Source organism: Camponotus floridanus, unplaced genomic scaffold (assembly GCF_003227725.1).
Source record: "Camponotus floridanus strain SB8 unplaced genomic scaffold, Cflo_v7.5 scaffold51, whole genome shotgun sequence".
NCBI classification, from domain to species: domain Eukaryota; kingdom Metazoa; phylum Arthropoda; class Insecta; order Hymenoptera; family Formicidae; genus Camponotus; species Camponotus floridanus.
Genome location: NW_020229670.1, coordinates 1481747 through 1498091, shown reverse-complemented (window position 1 = coordinate 1498091; position 16345 = coordinate 1481747). Strand labels below are relative to the sequence as shown.

The window sequence follows — 16345 nt, the reverse complement described above, 5'->3', positions numbered from 1 at the left end:
ATAGTAACATTTGCAAGCATTGCTCGAGATTCCAAAGGAAATTGTATTGTCGGCGGTAACAAAATTCTCTGCACGTCCAAAGGTTAGAAAAATATATTATTATTCATAGAAATTATTCAATATAAATTATTCAATATAGAAATTATTCAATATTCAATATATATTATTATTCAATAGAAATTATTCAATATAGCTAATTTAATTGCAATTTCAATTATTGTCAAAACTTTGGTACGTTATTTTTCAAATCAAGATTTTTATTTTATTATTATTCAATTTTATAATTTTTTTATTATGATAAAAATTAAATAATCGTGTGTTTGAGTATTTATAATTTATTGCCTTACGTTTTTTGGTATATTAAATTGTTTAGATGGATTGAAGTTCTTAATTCCTAAGAATTCATTATCATTGGACGTCAAGGCAATGATCTGCCCAGTTGAGGATGAACTGTATCAGATTCAATTAGATAATTTAAATGATAAAGCAAACAATGCATCAAATATTGACATTGCTGATGAATCATCTACTTCAGCAACAACAAATGATATTGACACTGCTGATGAAACATCTACTTCAGCAACAACAAATGAATCTGCCATAATTAAAAGCAATCATGGTGCTGATTCTTCATTTTCATGGAGTAATGAATCTACTAAATATTTTTTATCTTTATATCGAGAGAATAGAAAACTTGTTCCATCCAGAAAGTTGAAAACATTAAAATCAATGTGGATTCATATTGCTAATACGATGACAAAGTCTGGATATAATGTCTCCCCGTCTACAAGTTGAAAACAAATTTAAAACGATGGAATGGGCATATAAGAATATGGTGTCAAACAATAAAAAAACAGGAAGAGGACGGGCAACATGTAGTTACGAAAGGTACATAGTCAGTAGTCTTGAACTGATGGAAAAATGATGATTGAAAAGATATCGAATCAAAATGTAAAAAATATCTATTTGACATCGTTTAGACATCTTTTCAATTATCATTTCTCCCTGAGAAGTTTTTTTAAAAGTGATTAGTATTATATAATCTAATATTTGACCTAATACTGACTTAATACTTGACCTAATATTTTATCTAATACTGACATATTGTTAACAATGAACTATCCGAAATACTGGGAAATAAAAACATAATATCTTACCTCTCGTGACTTCTTCAAATGATGGTTTAAAAATTCGCACAAACACAATAAATCTAACTACTGGTGTAAGTGCACCGCAATCAATACTCCATCCGTAAGTATTGCAGTATCTTTTTACTGAAGAATAAAATTTTTAAAACGAATTGAGTTTCCAATTAATTATTAATTGTGTTAATGGTTTCATTTTTTATATATAGACTGCAGTCATTAGCACACAAGAATGTGACGGATGACGTAGCAATAACTGATGAAACTCCGATAGTTTACGAAAATCTGGTCGACGATTTGTCCTCTTCTAGCAATGCCTCTGCCTCATGTAAAACAGTCCAGTTGAGTTAAACTTTTGTTTAAGTGCTAAAATATTTAAAATTGCTTTTGATAACGTACAATATTCTGTTACAATACTTTTGAAATTACTATAGTGCCAAAAACAATTTTTAATCGTGCTTTATATATTACAGAAAACAGAAAACAGGGAGCACAGCGAAATTAATAGTTTCATGCCAAAAAGCTTAGAAGATTTAGCAGCTGACCGACGGGAACAGACATAAAAAAAGAAGATTTCTGCAAAGAATTTCGTAATTATATGAAAAAAATTATTGAACAGCGTGAGGTCGCGAATAATCTTCGAGAACGTAAAAACGTGTTAATGGAAAATTTCATTACAACGATGGAAAAAAAATGCATGCTTACATTAAGGGTGGAAGAAACATATGTTATCGTATTTTATACGATTTTTTAATTTTATTACGACTGTGATTTTAATTTTTAAGTTATAAATATTTTAAACAATAAAGTTCATAAACATTAAAAGTTATAAAGTTACATTAAAAAAATAACGTTATATTCAAAAGATTTTTTTTATTTAGTATCTCAAAAGTTACAAAAATGTAAGAAGCAATTTGGCAAAAATTACTGTAAAAGTTCTATGTCTGGTATAAGTATTGTGGTTGTGATGAATTTTATATTCACATTAAAATACGTGATTTTATTTCTCTTTTTAGTAATAAAAAATGTTAAAAGTATAATATATTATTGTAATAAATTTTATTTGTATGTTAAAATACATTATTATAAAATACATGATTATAAAATACATGATTAATATACATAATAATACATTTTCTATATTGTTGTCCTTTGTTATATATTTTGTTTCTGCTATTGCATAGCTAGTTAACGGCATATTTCATCTCTAAGATGTCGTCCCTCATAATTATCTTTTATCATTTCAATATTATCGTTAATTGGAAAATGTCTTGCTTCATCATCAGGATAATCATCTGCAATTGGATCGTCGAATAGTCTCAAATCGTTTTCGTTTGCTATGTTATGCAGCACACAGCATGCGTGGATGACTTGGACAATTCGAATCATATTTCTCAATTTTAAATGGTACAGTTGACGGAATCGTTGTTTTAAGGCATCAAATGCATTTTCGATGACGACACGACAAGAACTTAACTTCTGATTGAAGTTTCTTTGTGCTCGCGTAAGGTGACCGTTGTCTCTGTACCATCAAATGTTTCATGCAGGAATAAGCACTGTCTCCAAGTAAAAAACCATCATCTATAAACAAATAAAATATGTACATATTGACTGGTATTCATAGTTTGAGTCTTATATTTTTCTAATTCTTTGTCCTTGACTAAAAAAAATTACCTGTCTCCGCAAATATCATCTAAGCTGTTAAATAAAGAGGATTCTCGTAACACTCTGGCATCGAACCTGGGTATCCTATAAAAACGTCAATGAACCTTCTTCGGTGATTTGCCACACCTTGCATTTAGATTGAGAAGTATTGCTTTCTATTTATATATGAATCTTTGTCATATAAAGGTTTATCAATTCTGATATGCGAACCATCAATAGAACCTAGATGAGTGATAAATTAAATAACGTTATTGAAAGTAACACTAAAGGGCTACAAAAGATATATTTCCAATTACATATTTGGTTTTACCTATGATTCCAGGAAATCTTTTTTCTTCTAAATAATGCTGCTTTGTTAGATTCCTCTCTTCCAGTGAAGGAAATTTTATAATATTAGGTGCAATTGATATTAAGAATGTCGTTACTCTGGATATTATTTTGTATAAAGTGCTCAAAGTAACACCAAATCTATCTGCCACATCTCTGTAAGATGCAGTTTGGTGTCCTACAAACCACAAATAATACAAGATGTGTTTCTCTGGTGACGTAGGTTCAAAACCAGCAGAACCTTAATAATAACATGAAATAGAAGAAAACGTGTTACTACTAGTAAAAAGATATCTTATAAATAATATTTTTTTAAATACTTCTTAAAGATGTGAATACTGGAGATCTTTCAAAGCGATTTAATCAACGTATATGCAACTTCTCGTGACAATCGAAAGTGCATGATGAAATTATTTTCGTTGTAATTTCTTGCCTAATTTTCTACATAATTCATAACCTTTACGCGTTGTATTCTTACAATTTCTTGTAAGACTGGTTGCATCAAGTTTTCAATCATGTCGAAATCTGTAATAAATATTGTACGCATCTATGGTAATTGTATATCTTGTCCCAAGTGTTATGTTGTAACAATGTGGAATATAAGTAAGAGTTTCACTCACTTTAAACAGATACACAAAAAGGATTTTTTACATATTTTTTAATTTCTTTATTCATGTGTGGTTAAAGTAGACTTATATTGAAAGAGTTAAATGTTACAAGCAAACCTCTTATCATGTGAACTGTTGCAAATAATTTTACTCTCATTATCTTCGACCATGAAATGTGGATCAGGAATGTTTTCGTCATCGTCGGAAGAATCCATTAGCATGTAACAAATTTCACGAATTCCTTCCATTGTCATTGTAGAGAGGACGTGTTTTTTAGCTTTGTTTTTCATAGGTTATGGTTCGCTGCGCATGCAAACCGCCATTTTTATTTCACACTTTCGCGTTTGTGCTATCATCGCTACACTCGAAAATTCATTCTATACTTAGTGTACACTATCCTAAATCTCTCTACATTAGTGAGTGTAAAAGTGTAGGTAAAACGAACAAACCTATTGTACGGTGATCGGTGGGGGCCTGGTGGTATCGTACGTCGGATTACTGGAAGAACTCGCGTGTCTCCGTGTGTTAGTTTTGCGCTAGCTTCTGCAGAGTTTCTTGAGAGGGCATCTGCATTAATGTTGATTTTACCTACCTTGTATATAACCTCATATTCATATTCGGCTAACTTTAGGCGCCAGCGTACTAGCCGGGACGTGGGGTCTTTAACGGAGTGTAGCCATACCAGTGGTTTATGGTCGGTGACAAGCGAGAATTTCCTACCGTAAAAGTATGGGTGGAAATGATTCGCGCAGTAGACAATCGCCAACAGTTCCTTTTCTATCATAGAATAATTTTTTTCTGCGTCATTTAATAGAGACGAGACGTATATGCGATGGGAGCGCCATTACCAATTGGTTCCTGGCTCAGTATACCGCCGATCGCATAGCCTGATGCGTCAGTCGTCACAACAAAAGGCTTAGTGAAGTCAGGGTATTGTAGGACTGGTTCGGTGCAGAGGGCGTTCCGTAGCTTGCTCTTGTTCCTCCTTCCAGTTAAATTCTTCATCTTTCTTGAGGAGATCCGTGAGGGGTCGTCTATCTTCGAAAAATTAGGGATGAATTTGTGGTAGTATCCCGCGAGTCCCAAGAACTGTTTTATATTCTTTGCATTAGGTCGAGGGAATTCTTTTACCGCATGTACTTTGGGTTGGTTTCACACCGTCTCTCCCGGTGATATGTCCCAGGTATCTAACCTCCTTCCTCAAGAATTCGCATTTGTCAGGCTGTAGCTTAAGGTTGGCCGCGCGCAGTCGTTCGGCTAGCCTATCGAATTTGATTTTGTGCTCGCGCAACGAGCTCGCGTATAGGATGATATCGTCTAAGTATACGAATAGTTCCGTCCCTTGTAGTCCCGTTAATGCCTGGTCCATTAGTCTTTCAAATGTGGCAGGAGCATTCTTCAGTCCGAAGCATTCTGGTGAATTCATAATGGCCGTGGGGGGTCGAGAATGCGGTTTTTTGTGCGAGTGCTTCATCCATGGGTATCTGGTGGAATCCAGATGCGAGATCGAACACGCTGAAGTATTTAGCGCTGCCCAGCTGGTCTAATATCTCCGTGATATTAGGCAGGGGGTAGGCGTCTCCGACAGTTTTCTCATTCAAGATTCGATAGTCGATGACCATATGCTATCTTTTGTTACCTTTCGAGTCTGCTTTCTTGGGCACTATCCATAACGGGGAATTATATGATGATTCCGACGGGCGTATCACGTCATTATCTAATGGCTCCCTTACTTGCTTGTCTATTTATTCCTTGTGGACAGGGGAAAACGGTATTGTTTAGTGTGAATCGGTTGCTCATCCGTAGTGATTCGATGAGCGACGACAGAGGTGTGGCCCAGCCTGTCGCCTGGTAGTCGAAATAGGTCACAATGCTCGCCAATGATTGAGGCAACATTTTCGGATTCCTCCTGGTTTAGGTATTCCAGGCGGAGTAATTTCGTGATCTTATTAATTCGATCTTCGGTATCTTTTGTTTCTTCATTGTTCTCGCAGAGATTGTTAAAACTCCATGGGCGGTTGTCGTTTGATCTTGTTAGTCACTCGTTGACATTTGTTCAATTTCTTGCAATTCTATTGTCAGTACTACTAGTTCGTGATCTATGTCATTGGTGTTGATTATCTGCAGGTAGGCTATACCATCTCTGTTCTCGACTACCACATCTCCCAGGTATATTCCTTTGCATACTTTCAGGCGGGGAATGTATTCAATTTGTACGCTTGGGTTTTTTACTTTGATGTAAAACGTAGCTCGTGATCGGGCAGGTATGACTATGGTGTCTCGCAGTGAGAAGGGGATCCGTATTTTTTGCCAATAGACTGCCTTATTCTCGAGGTCAATTATAGAGACGTCTTCTAGGAAGTCAGAGCCCAGTATTCCTTCCTGCGTTATCGGAAAATTGTTCGGTACTACCTGTAATTCTATTGAGTAGCCCATGTAAGAGGTTTCAATCGTTCCATCCTTATTCTCTCCTTCGTTATACCGCTAAGGTATACGTTTTCGTCCCTTATAGTCACCCCGGGGCGGACACTTCGTTGTTTAATTAGGTTTGGGGCTGCGCCGGTGTCTATCATGAAGTTAGTTTCTTGGATCAGATCGTCAGTGAAGAGAGTGACTGTGGGTGCGCGAGAGCGTCCTCGCCGGCTTAGATTCTGTATTCTCTTCCATTAGGTCGACTCCTATCGAGTTCCCTGGTTGGGCGAGGTAGCGGTGTCTGGACCCCTTGGCGACGCTCGCCGGTCCAGTTCTCGGGGCCCGTCGTGTTTCCCGCTTGCGAATTTCTCAGGGCGTTATTGTATTCTCTTTTTCTACATTTGCTAATATCGTGGCCTATATTCTTACAATAGCGACACACCTTCGGTTCGGGTCTTGTGCGTATCATAGGTGAGGGTAGGCTATCGAAGCGTCTAGAGCGCTTTTCCTGTCTCTGCGTGGAGTCGGGGAGCGGACGATCGTTTCGCCACGCGGCTTGGTTTTGTGCATGGTTCTCACTTTGATACCGAGCGCATGGGGGTGGAACGTAAATATTTGGTTGAACAGAGTTCCGTGCGACGGGATAGGCTTCGGGTTTGCGGGTCGGTCTATCAATCCGTGAGTCCTGCCAGTCGTTGCCTCCATAGCGGAGCTTGTCTATCTCCTGTCTCTTCGCAATGGCTTTAGCCTTAGCGAAGGCTTCGGACGGCGTGGTATGCAGGCTGTGGTCCATCTGGAGCCGATAGTCCAAGGGTAACCCGTCGCAGAATGACCTAGCGGTCAGCCCGTTGATTTCTAATAGAATTCTTTCCGTTAAATACCCGGCGTTCCTCGTCCAGGATCGCGGTGCGCAAATCCTTGACGCGAGTAATATAATTTAGAATGTGTTTTTTAGGTTTTAGATATATGGTGCTAAATTCTCCCCGGCATTGGTCGATTGTTTTGGGGGAGTCGAACGCTACATTTAGGAGATCGATTAGTTGTGTGACGTTTTCGCAGGGCTCATTTTCCACTGCTGAATACGCTTTTCCGCGCAATTTATTTATCAAGAGTTTGGTTAGATTACGCTCGGAGGATGAGGGTACTATCTCGCGGGCACGTCTGCATGCGCGTACGAATTGGCTAAGGGAGATTTTGTACCCATCGAAGTTCGGAACGGATTCGGTGACCTCCCGAAAGGTCACCTCGGGGGGCTCGTTGGTCGCGAACGTACTTGAGGTGCAACCTTTGATAGCACGGCGTACGGTATTATTAATTTTATTTATTTACTCGCGTAGATGTTCTATTTCTCCGATTACGCCGGAACCGAGTAACTGGATGTTGTTGTTGCGCTCTATTCTACGCTTTTGTTCCTCTAGTTCTCTCTCTGTCAGTTGGGAAAATTCATCTAAGTTCCGAATGTTCTCTTCGTGTTTTTGGCGGGCCTTTTCTAGCTCTTTGGCTTGTCGGGCCAATATTTCTTCTTTATGTTTCAATTTATATTGTATCGCTTTTATCTCCTGATCGCTCAGGGTAGTATTACCTTCGTGAATAGGGCCATCATCGGGAGGAGCTGTTGCTCTTTTAGAGCGCGCTTCCATCGTGCCAGATTTTCGTATCCCACCGCTGTCACCAATTGTGTTACGTTCCGGCGGGGTCGCGGCTCTTTCGAATGTTCGGACTATGCGCCGACTGTGTCGATATTTTAGGAGCCTAACTCTTAGGGATTACCCATGACTAGGGTATCTGGACGATGGATTCCTCTTCGCCGAGACAGACCGAACAGACCCATATGCGTAGAAATTTTCTTTAGTGGTTGATTATCGATCGTCGCGATATATATATACAGGATGTCCGTCGATTTTCGACCTAAATGAAATAAATAAATAGATTGGCTCGAATTAAGAAGAAATGACCTGTATTGTTTTGGGATTGTCACAATAATTAACGAAATATTAAATAAAAAAGATCGGCCAATCTGCGTGAGTAAAAGCGCGCGGCGACGTCGAGAGTCGTCCCACCGTAATCCGATACTACGAGCGCGGCGAAGCGGTGGGCGGGTCGCTCTCCGAGACATGATGGTGGTTTGCGATATATCGCAATACCGCGCCGAAAAATGACCCGTCCCCCCTTTTCGTGGCGAGAAAATGATGCGCTATCATTTCCACACCACCTTGCGGTAGATAGCATGATGCGCTTTTTTTATAGTGGTTTCCCCCATAGGCCTATTCCACTCTCAATTGAAAAATTATTCAAAATGCCATTTACTGTACGCTGAATATATCGTAAATGTAAAAAATTAATGGACAGTACCTTTACAAAAATTGATTCGTGGTTGAAAATCCCTCGATAAAATGTATTGCACACGTTGATAATGTGATACGATGATAAAATTCTTCAAGAATCCTTTCTTCATCTCGTACACGAAGACGCACTGCTGGACCGGTTATCCCGATTTTATGCACGACACTCAGTTTCACATAATTATTGCACAACACGTAAAATTGTACGTCCACTTGGTTTTTGTGCACGTCCGGGAAATCGTTCCGCGTAAATTGCGGCCGATGCGCGCGATGAGTATTTTCTCCCGCTAGCCCGTATGCCACAATCATGTCCGTATATTCCTGCGGAGTATACTTCATTTTCACTGGTAATTAACTGCGCGAACATAAGATTTTTACTAAGCGTCTTAGCTCTCGCACGTTGTTGCCAGACTGCGTACGCCAGCAGCACGCAACTACAGCTGAGCGGACATGTGAGTGTAATCATAGTGCGCAGGCGTCGAACTCACACGTACGCTTACACTCACATGTCCGCTCAGCTGTCAGCTGTAGTTGCGTGCTGCTGGCGTACGCAGTCTGGTAACAGCGTGCGAGAGCTAAGACGTTTTAATAAAAATCTTGTGTTCGCGTAGTAAATTAACAGAGAAAATGAAGTGTACTCTGCAGGAATATACGGATATGATTGTGGCATACGGACTAGCGGGAGAAAATACTTATCGTGCGGCCGCAATTTACATGGAATCATTTCTCGGGCGTGCACGAAAACCAAGTGGACGTACAATTTTACGTTTTGTGCAATAATTATGTGAAACTGTCGTGCATAATATCGGGATAACCGGTTCAGCAATGCGTCTTCGTGTACGAGATGAAGAAAGGATTCTTGAAGAATTTTATCATCGTATCACATTATCAACGTGTGGAATACATTTTATCGAGGGATTTTCAACCACGAAACAATTTTTGTAAAGGTACTGTCCATTAATTTTTTACATTTACGATATATTCAGCGTATAGTAAATGGCATTTTGAATAATTTTTAAATTGAGAGTAGAATAGGCCTATGGGGGAAACCACTATAAAAAAAGCGCACCATGCTTTCTACCGCAAGGTGGTGCGGAAATGATAGCGCATCATTTGCATTCATTTCTCGCCACGAAAAGGGGGGACGGGTCATTTTTCGGCGCGGTATTGCGATATATCGCAAACCACCATCATGTCTCGGAGAGTGACCCGCCCACCGCTTCGCCGCGCTCGTAGTATTGGATTACGGTGGGACTCTCGTCGCCGCACGCTTTTACTCACGCAGATTGGCCGATCTTTTTTATTTAATATTTCGTTAATTATTGCGACAATCCCAAAACAATACAGGTCATTCCTTCTTAATTCGAGCCAATCTACTTCTTTATTTCATTTAGGTCGAAAATCGACGGACACCCTGTATATATATATATATGGGTAAATGATATTACCGACCGATGGTGGTTATCGACTCGGGGATTTACCAGTCCCTTGCCGATCATGGAAAATCTCGCAAGGTAAAACTTGCGGAGATCGTACCGTCTACGAAGACTTTGATCGGATCCGGGAGTGAATAATAGTTTATGCCTTGCTGTCTTAGTTCTATAGCAAAATTAATGTATGCTGCGATGCACTTGTCGCAATCGAATGGGAAGAAATTCGCTAGGTTGGGAGAGCAGACTGTACAGTGAACTCCGTTGTAGGTAGTGCTGTCTATGGCGAGGTGAACGTTAAAATACGCGTAGGAATCTTTGATGATGTTATTAGAGTTTACGAAACAAGTAGCACAGTAGGGGGTCAGATGGATTCGATGAGCGAATCCGGAGATATACGTGCAGTGGATGTTTTGGATCCTACGGTGCACTTCGTCACACGCGGTTTCGTGACTCATGTAGATAGAGGTGTTATAATCTTTAAAATTAGTAAGGACGAACGAGACTGGTAAGCTTTAACAATTTATTTACAGTTAATAATTTATAACATTAGGGAGAAATTGAACGTTCATACAGTAAATATTTCTTGGAAATAGTTCTTCTGATCCTTTGAAACAAGGAAAAATTTGGAAGGTCAGGTAACGGAGACCTTAGGGGCAATAAAAAAAAGGGTTGCTTCGCCTGAGGGCAATAAAAGTGAAATCTAACGAGTCCCTTTTGTTTCGATATTCCTGTTCGAGCGTATTGTGTCGTGTTCGGAATTCGCTACGCCAACCACGTGGATATTAATCCAATATAATGGGTTGATCCGCGGATCCCCAATGTTCGGGGGGTGCTACGCGGGAGATACGCGGTGTGCAGGACTTCCGCGCGAATTTGGAGCGAATTTTACCAGATTTTCCTTGGGTCTCCCGGCACGTATTCCAGGAGTGGTAGAGACGGTCGGGTATCTGCTATTTTCAATCCACGTGGCCACGGGAAATATTCTATGGTTTTGATCCGGATATCCTTCCTTAGAGGTTTAATTTTCCTTATCGCGAGACGCGGGTCGAAGTCTATTCGATATCGAAATCCACACGCTCCGTCTTTAGTAATTCGCTGTCTTCCTTGATGGGGTCGTATTTAAAGTTATAATATAGTTTGCGCGCGTGGTATAAATGTCCGCCTCTCCTTGCCTTTGGCATCTACAGAAAAGATATAAGTATTAACGTAGCTGCGCTGAGTTCGATCATGGGGACTATGATGGATGTCAGGAACAACGTGCGATTGTTCGCACCGGAGTTCATTCGAGGATGGGAGTGCCGGATGTACTGAGTGTTAGCACCAAACGGCGGACTTTAAAAGACAGTGATACCCATGCCGTGAGGTAGATACCGTATTACCACTAGTCTCTGATGATCGAAACCAGGTTTGTAAATGATGTAAGGTTTGCGCTAAATTGTTGAAGGAGATGCGAACAGGGACTAGGTGTATTCAATGGACAACGTTATATAAAATTCACAATTATGTTCTAGTTACTTACAATGCTGGATTTACAATTTTGAGTCGGTTCGAGAGCTATCGGCGCGGATGCTGGATATGGTAATATGAGACGGTGATAGTATTGCAGTCAGAATTGAGTTAGAGGTAGAAGCACTATAAGCTATCGGAAATGGCAACGCAATCGGAAATAGTAACGCAATCGGAAATAGTAATGCGATCGGAAATAGTAACGCAATGGAATTAGTACCGCAAATCTGAGGAGCACTTCTGGAAGAGAAGTGGCTCGCTCGGCGCTCGAGAAGTGTCGGATTTTGGGATTGACCAGTGATGGTAGACCGGGTGATTTTTTCGCGCATGCGCCGCGAACGCGGCGTTAACGAAGTATCTAGGAGAAGTAAAAAGTGTGTCACTCGTCGCCCTTAAATACATTTCTGAAGGAAAGTTTTTAGAAAATTTTTACGAGCGACCAACGGCACACTTTCAATTCACTAATCACTTTTCTCGCTGTACTTTAAAATACTATAACATTCATTCGGGACTTCGGACTTCTTTCTAGCATCATCGAGCTCAACTTCCCCGCCAAAACTTTGGCGTCCATAATCCGCTATCTGATACACCGTTGCTTTCCTGTAATTACTACTGCGCATGCGCGAAAAAATCACCCAGCCCGGGACTGACCCGAGGTCCCTCGGTTTGTGCGGGGATGGAAGGGGTTGAACCAGTGGGGGTGTTTTCCGGTAGTGGGAGGTGGCGTCTTGGCCATCTATCGGCGTGCTCATGAACTTGGTTGTGGATCGGTCGGTAAAAATTATGCTTTTTGTGACTTCGTTATTTACAAACGTTCCAAAGGAGTTAGTTGAAAATGCCATCAAAAAGCGCTGGGACGACATTGCAAAAAATACAAAATTTAACTTATCTCATTTCTTATTTGCAATTGACTTGATTTTAGATTTAACTTGCTTCTCCTTTAACGGACAGTTTTATGAACAGATCTTCGGCACACCCATGGGCTCTCCACTTTCACCTATCTTGGCAGATATGGTGATGGACGATCTGGAGACACAATGTTTAAACTCACTGAACTTTGCCGTTCCCATGTATTACAGATATGTAGACGATGTTTTTACTATTGTACCACGCACAAAAATTGACGATATTTTAACCATTTTTAATAACTATCACGAACGTTTAAGATTCACATACGAGAAAGAAATTGATTCTTCGAGTTTTCTCAATGTAAAAATCATTCGGTTGGGAACAAAACTCATCACCAATTGGTTTAGGAAACCTACATGGTCCGGTAAATATATTAATTTTTACTTGAATCACCTGTTAAAATATAAAATTAATACTATTTATAATTTAGTTGACCATGCCATTTTACTATCTGACGACTGCTTTAAACAAGAAAATATTAAGTTAATATATGATACGTTCGTTAATTAATAATTGTTTTCCTGAACACATTATTCATAGACACATTCGAAAAAGAATCAATTTTTTAAACAACCGCGACCGCAATAATACTGATGACGCCAAGTCTACTCATCCAGATAAAACTCATTTTATCACCATACCATACGTAGAGAATACGAGTCAAGATCTCTACCGTCTTCTACGAAACAGTGGTTTCAACGTCGTCTACAAAGTAACAAAAAAACTAAATAACTTAATTAGATGTGGTAAAGACAGCTTACACAACAAGACAAGTGTTGTATACAAATTAAATTGTAATGATTGCAATCTGTCATACATTGGGCAAACAAAAAGACATTTGCGGACCTGAGTGAAAGAACATTGTAACAATATAAAGTTACATGAGTCTAATCACTCCGTTATTAGCAAACACAGATTGGAATCCGGACACGATTTTGATTGGTCGAAACCTAATATCTTGCACAATGAAAAGTACGTTCGTAAAAGAGAGATAGCTGAGATGTTCTTTATCAAGAGATTTAAGAATCTAATCAATCTACAGAAAGACACAGATAGTTTAAATAATATTTACGACAAAATTATAAAGATCACTTAGTATCGTTGTTCCTCTGGTTACGTTTAGTTTCTTGACGAAGTCTCACACGGACGCATCAGCTTCTCTCAAATTTGAATCTAGTTAAATAACGTTTTTTGTATTATGTGATTGCGTTGTTTTACATGTTTACCATTAATGCTTGCCTTCTGATTATTATTACATCGGTAAAAATCTTTTCACACTTTAATTTTTCGTGCGTTGCTATGTATTCAAATCGTTAATTTATTTATTTATAAATCTTTTCTAGCGTATACTTGATAAGGACCACAACCATATGGTCGAAACGTCATATTAATAAACTCAATTTTTTGGCTAGTTTGGTCGACTACAATTTTTCAATGATCCTTTAAAAAAATAATTTTCAAACAAAAGAACATGTATTATATTTATTATATATATTATATTTTATCTGTTTAACATTTTATATTCTATTTCTTTCTGTTTACGACATATATGGACACGAGCTGAAAATAGTCTTCTACTATCTAGCCATGTAATAAATGTGTTAAGATGTGAATATAATGCATTCACAACTTTCTGAACACATCTCCAAGCTATTGCTTTTCCTACATCGAATCGATTAGCAACGCTCCTAAAATTAATAATAGAATAGAATTAATAAGTAAATATTAAATATTATGTATTTATTACATCTTGTTATATACTTTTTAAATATACAGCGTGTGTCAAAAGTTCCGGGACGGCTGGATAATTTGAAAAATACGCATCACAGAGGAAAATGATCTAGACAAAAGTTGTAGGATTTTTCCCGGGCAATCCGACGGTGACCTTAGATTTGACCTTGGATGGTCATTTGAAGGTCACATAAAGATTACCTTCAATTTCTTAAATGGAACCCCCTATTTTTCATTGCATATTCTTGTAGCTTATCTCGAGAGCTTTCCAAAACACTATAATTAAGTACCTTTTTATTAAGTACTTTTTGAGTTATAAGGCTTGAAATAATTTCTTAATTTTACATAAACCATAAAATATCTAGTAAACCATTCATTTTTCGATTATCTTACCTTCATACTTTTATGTACAAAATAATGAGAGGAATCAATTGGTGTAAAGAAAACACAGTTGTTTTTAAGAAAAAATATGGAATTATTAATTGCAAATTACATATTTTTTCTTAGAAACAACTATGTGTTTTTTTTACACCAATTGATTCCTCTCATTATTTTGTACATATAAGTATGAAGGTAAGATAATCGAAAAATGAATAGTTTACTAGATATTTTACGGTTTATACAAAATTAAGAAATGATTTCAAGCCTCATAACTCGGAAAGTACTTAATAAAAAGGTACTTAATTATAGTATTTTGGAAAGCTCTCGGGATAAGCTACAAGAATATGTAATGAAAAATAGGGGGTTCCATTTAAGAAATTGAAGGTAATCTTTATGTGACCTTCAAATGACTATCCAAGGTCAAATCTAAGGTCACCATCGGATTGCCCGAGAAAAATCCTACAACTTTTGTCTAGGTCATTTTCCTCTGTGATGCGTATTTTTCAAATTATCCAGCCGTCCCGGAACTTTTGACACACGCTGTATAATCTTTAAAACATCTTATGTCCCGATTTTGGTCATTGGCACTATCTTTTTATCCAAAATTAAACTTACCTGTATGAATTAGAAGTTGCCATCATCCATATTGCTAACAATAATGTTTTTTCTGGATTGATGATATGTCTACCTCGTCCTTCGGATTGTTTTATTAATTGTGAACTTAATAATTCCAACAAAAATATAAACGTTGATCGACTAAGACTGAAAAACACATTAAAATAAATTAAAACAACATGGAACTTTTATAACATTATAAATTATAAATTATATTTTTTCACAAAAATATTGATTAAATAATCAATAATAATTTATCAAATAAATTACTTACCGAAAATGACTTTTAAAATCACTATCTGTACATTGTCAAACTATGTTTTTGATATAATTATTACACAACTTTAGGTACGTTGGAACGTTCGAAATAATTTTTGGAACGTACTTAGGAACGTTCGAAATAATTTTTTATTAAATTTATAACTTCTTCCGAATCAGATTCATCGCTTGAGTCTTCATTTGATTCTTCAAGTATTAAATTTAAATACATTCCAATCAACAATTTTTGTCGCCTGTCCATACTTCTAAGTTAAATGGATTACTCAATTGCTAATACTGCCAGCACTGAAGTAGCGTCCCGTATTCATACTTACAGCACGCTTTCATAAAATGGAACGCTGTTGATAGCATGCTTTATGACGTAACAGCGCTGGCAGTGAATTTTGGAACACAGCCATGCTATGACAGCTCGTAGAAGTTTTGTGGAGGGAAAGAGAGAGAGGGGGAGAGGGAGGGAGCGGGGAAGAGAGGGAGAGGGCAGAGGGGGGAGAGGAGAGAGAGAGAGAGAGAGAGAGAGAGAGAGAGAGAGAGAGAGAGAGAGAGAGAGAGAGAGAGAGAGAGAGAGAGAGAGAGAGAGAGAGAGAACATTTTTTTCAGAAACGTTTTGTTTTCGAGATATTCGACCGTTTCCGGGTACTTTTTGAGAACCTCGTATGTAATGACTTTGTCGTTCACGCGGCAAAATTCGAGGGAGAAAGTTAGCAACGTCAGATGCTCTTTGTTCGAAAATTAAAAGTGCGATTTTGTTTCATGCTACCACTATAATCCACATGATATATTTTATTTAAATATATTTATTTATTTATATATTATTTTTATAAATACGCTCGAGTAAAATATTATTGCTTCGTGTGCTTTGAAAAATTTTCGATTATTATTTAAGTGTGATATGTTCGTCATTTTCACGAATCAATTACATGGATCGTCGAGTGATTAAAATAACGAAAAGGTCTAATGTATCTGCTTATTAATAATACGTGTATTTTACGGAA

At 38.0% G+C, this 16345-nt stretch overlaps 1 protein-coding gene, 1 long non-coding RNA gene and 1 pseudogene across 2 annotated transcripts; 1 reads left to right on the top strand and 2 right to left on the bottom strand.

Annotated features, from left to right (window-relative positions):
- Positions 1 to 588: 588 nt before the first annotated feature.
- Positions 589 to 1893, top strand: LOC105254750. The gene is made up of 4 exons (XM_025412496.1): positions 589 to 888; positions 1228 to 1251; positions 1355 to 1486; positions 1619 to 1893. Exons 1-4 carry the CDS (start codon positions 773 to 775, stop codon positions 1671 to 1673), a joined length of 327 nt encoding a protein of 108 aa, XP_025268281.1. The 5' UTR covers positions 589 to 772; the 3' UTR covers positions 1674 to 1893.
- Positions 1894 to 2333: 440 nt separating this feature from the next.
- On the bottom strand, positions 2334 to 4750 carry LOC112639209 (annotated as a pseudogene).
- A 9102-nt stretch (positions 4751 to 13852) lies between these two features.
- On the bottom strand, positions 13853 to 15653 carry LOC112639213. Its single transcript, XR_003123368.1, has 3 exons — positions 15349 to 15653; positions 15075 to 15221; positions 13853 to 14035 (listed from the first exon to the last, which is right to left on the bottom strand). It is a non-coding gene; the product is annotated as an uncharacterized LOC112639213 (long non-coding RNA).
- Between the last annotated feature and the right edge of the window lie 692 nt (positions 15654 to 16345).

Bases quoted from the DNA above. Each gene is read 5' to 3' on its own strand.
- LOC105254750 (XM_025412496.1), top strand. From the start codon at position 773: ATGTCTCCCCGTCTACAAGTTGAAAACAAATTTAAAACGATGGAATGG. The intron at 889-1,227 runs GTACATAGTCAG...TACTGGTGTAAG, and splicing joins GCAACATGTAGTTACGAAAG to TGCACCGCAATCAATACTCC. The intron at 1,252-1,354 runs GTAAGTATTGCA...TTTTATATATAG, and splicing joins CCGCAATCAATACTCCATCC to ACTGCAGTCATTAGCACACA.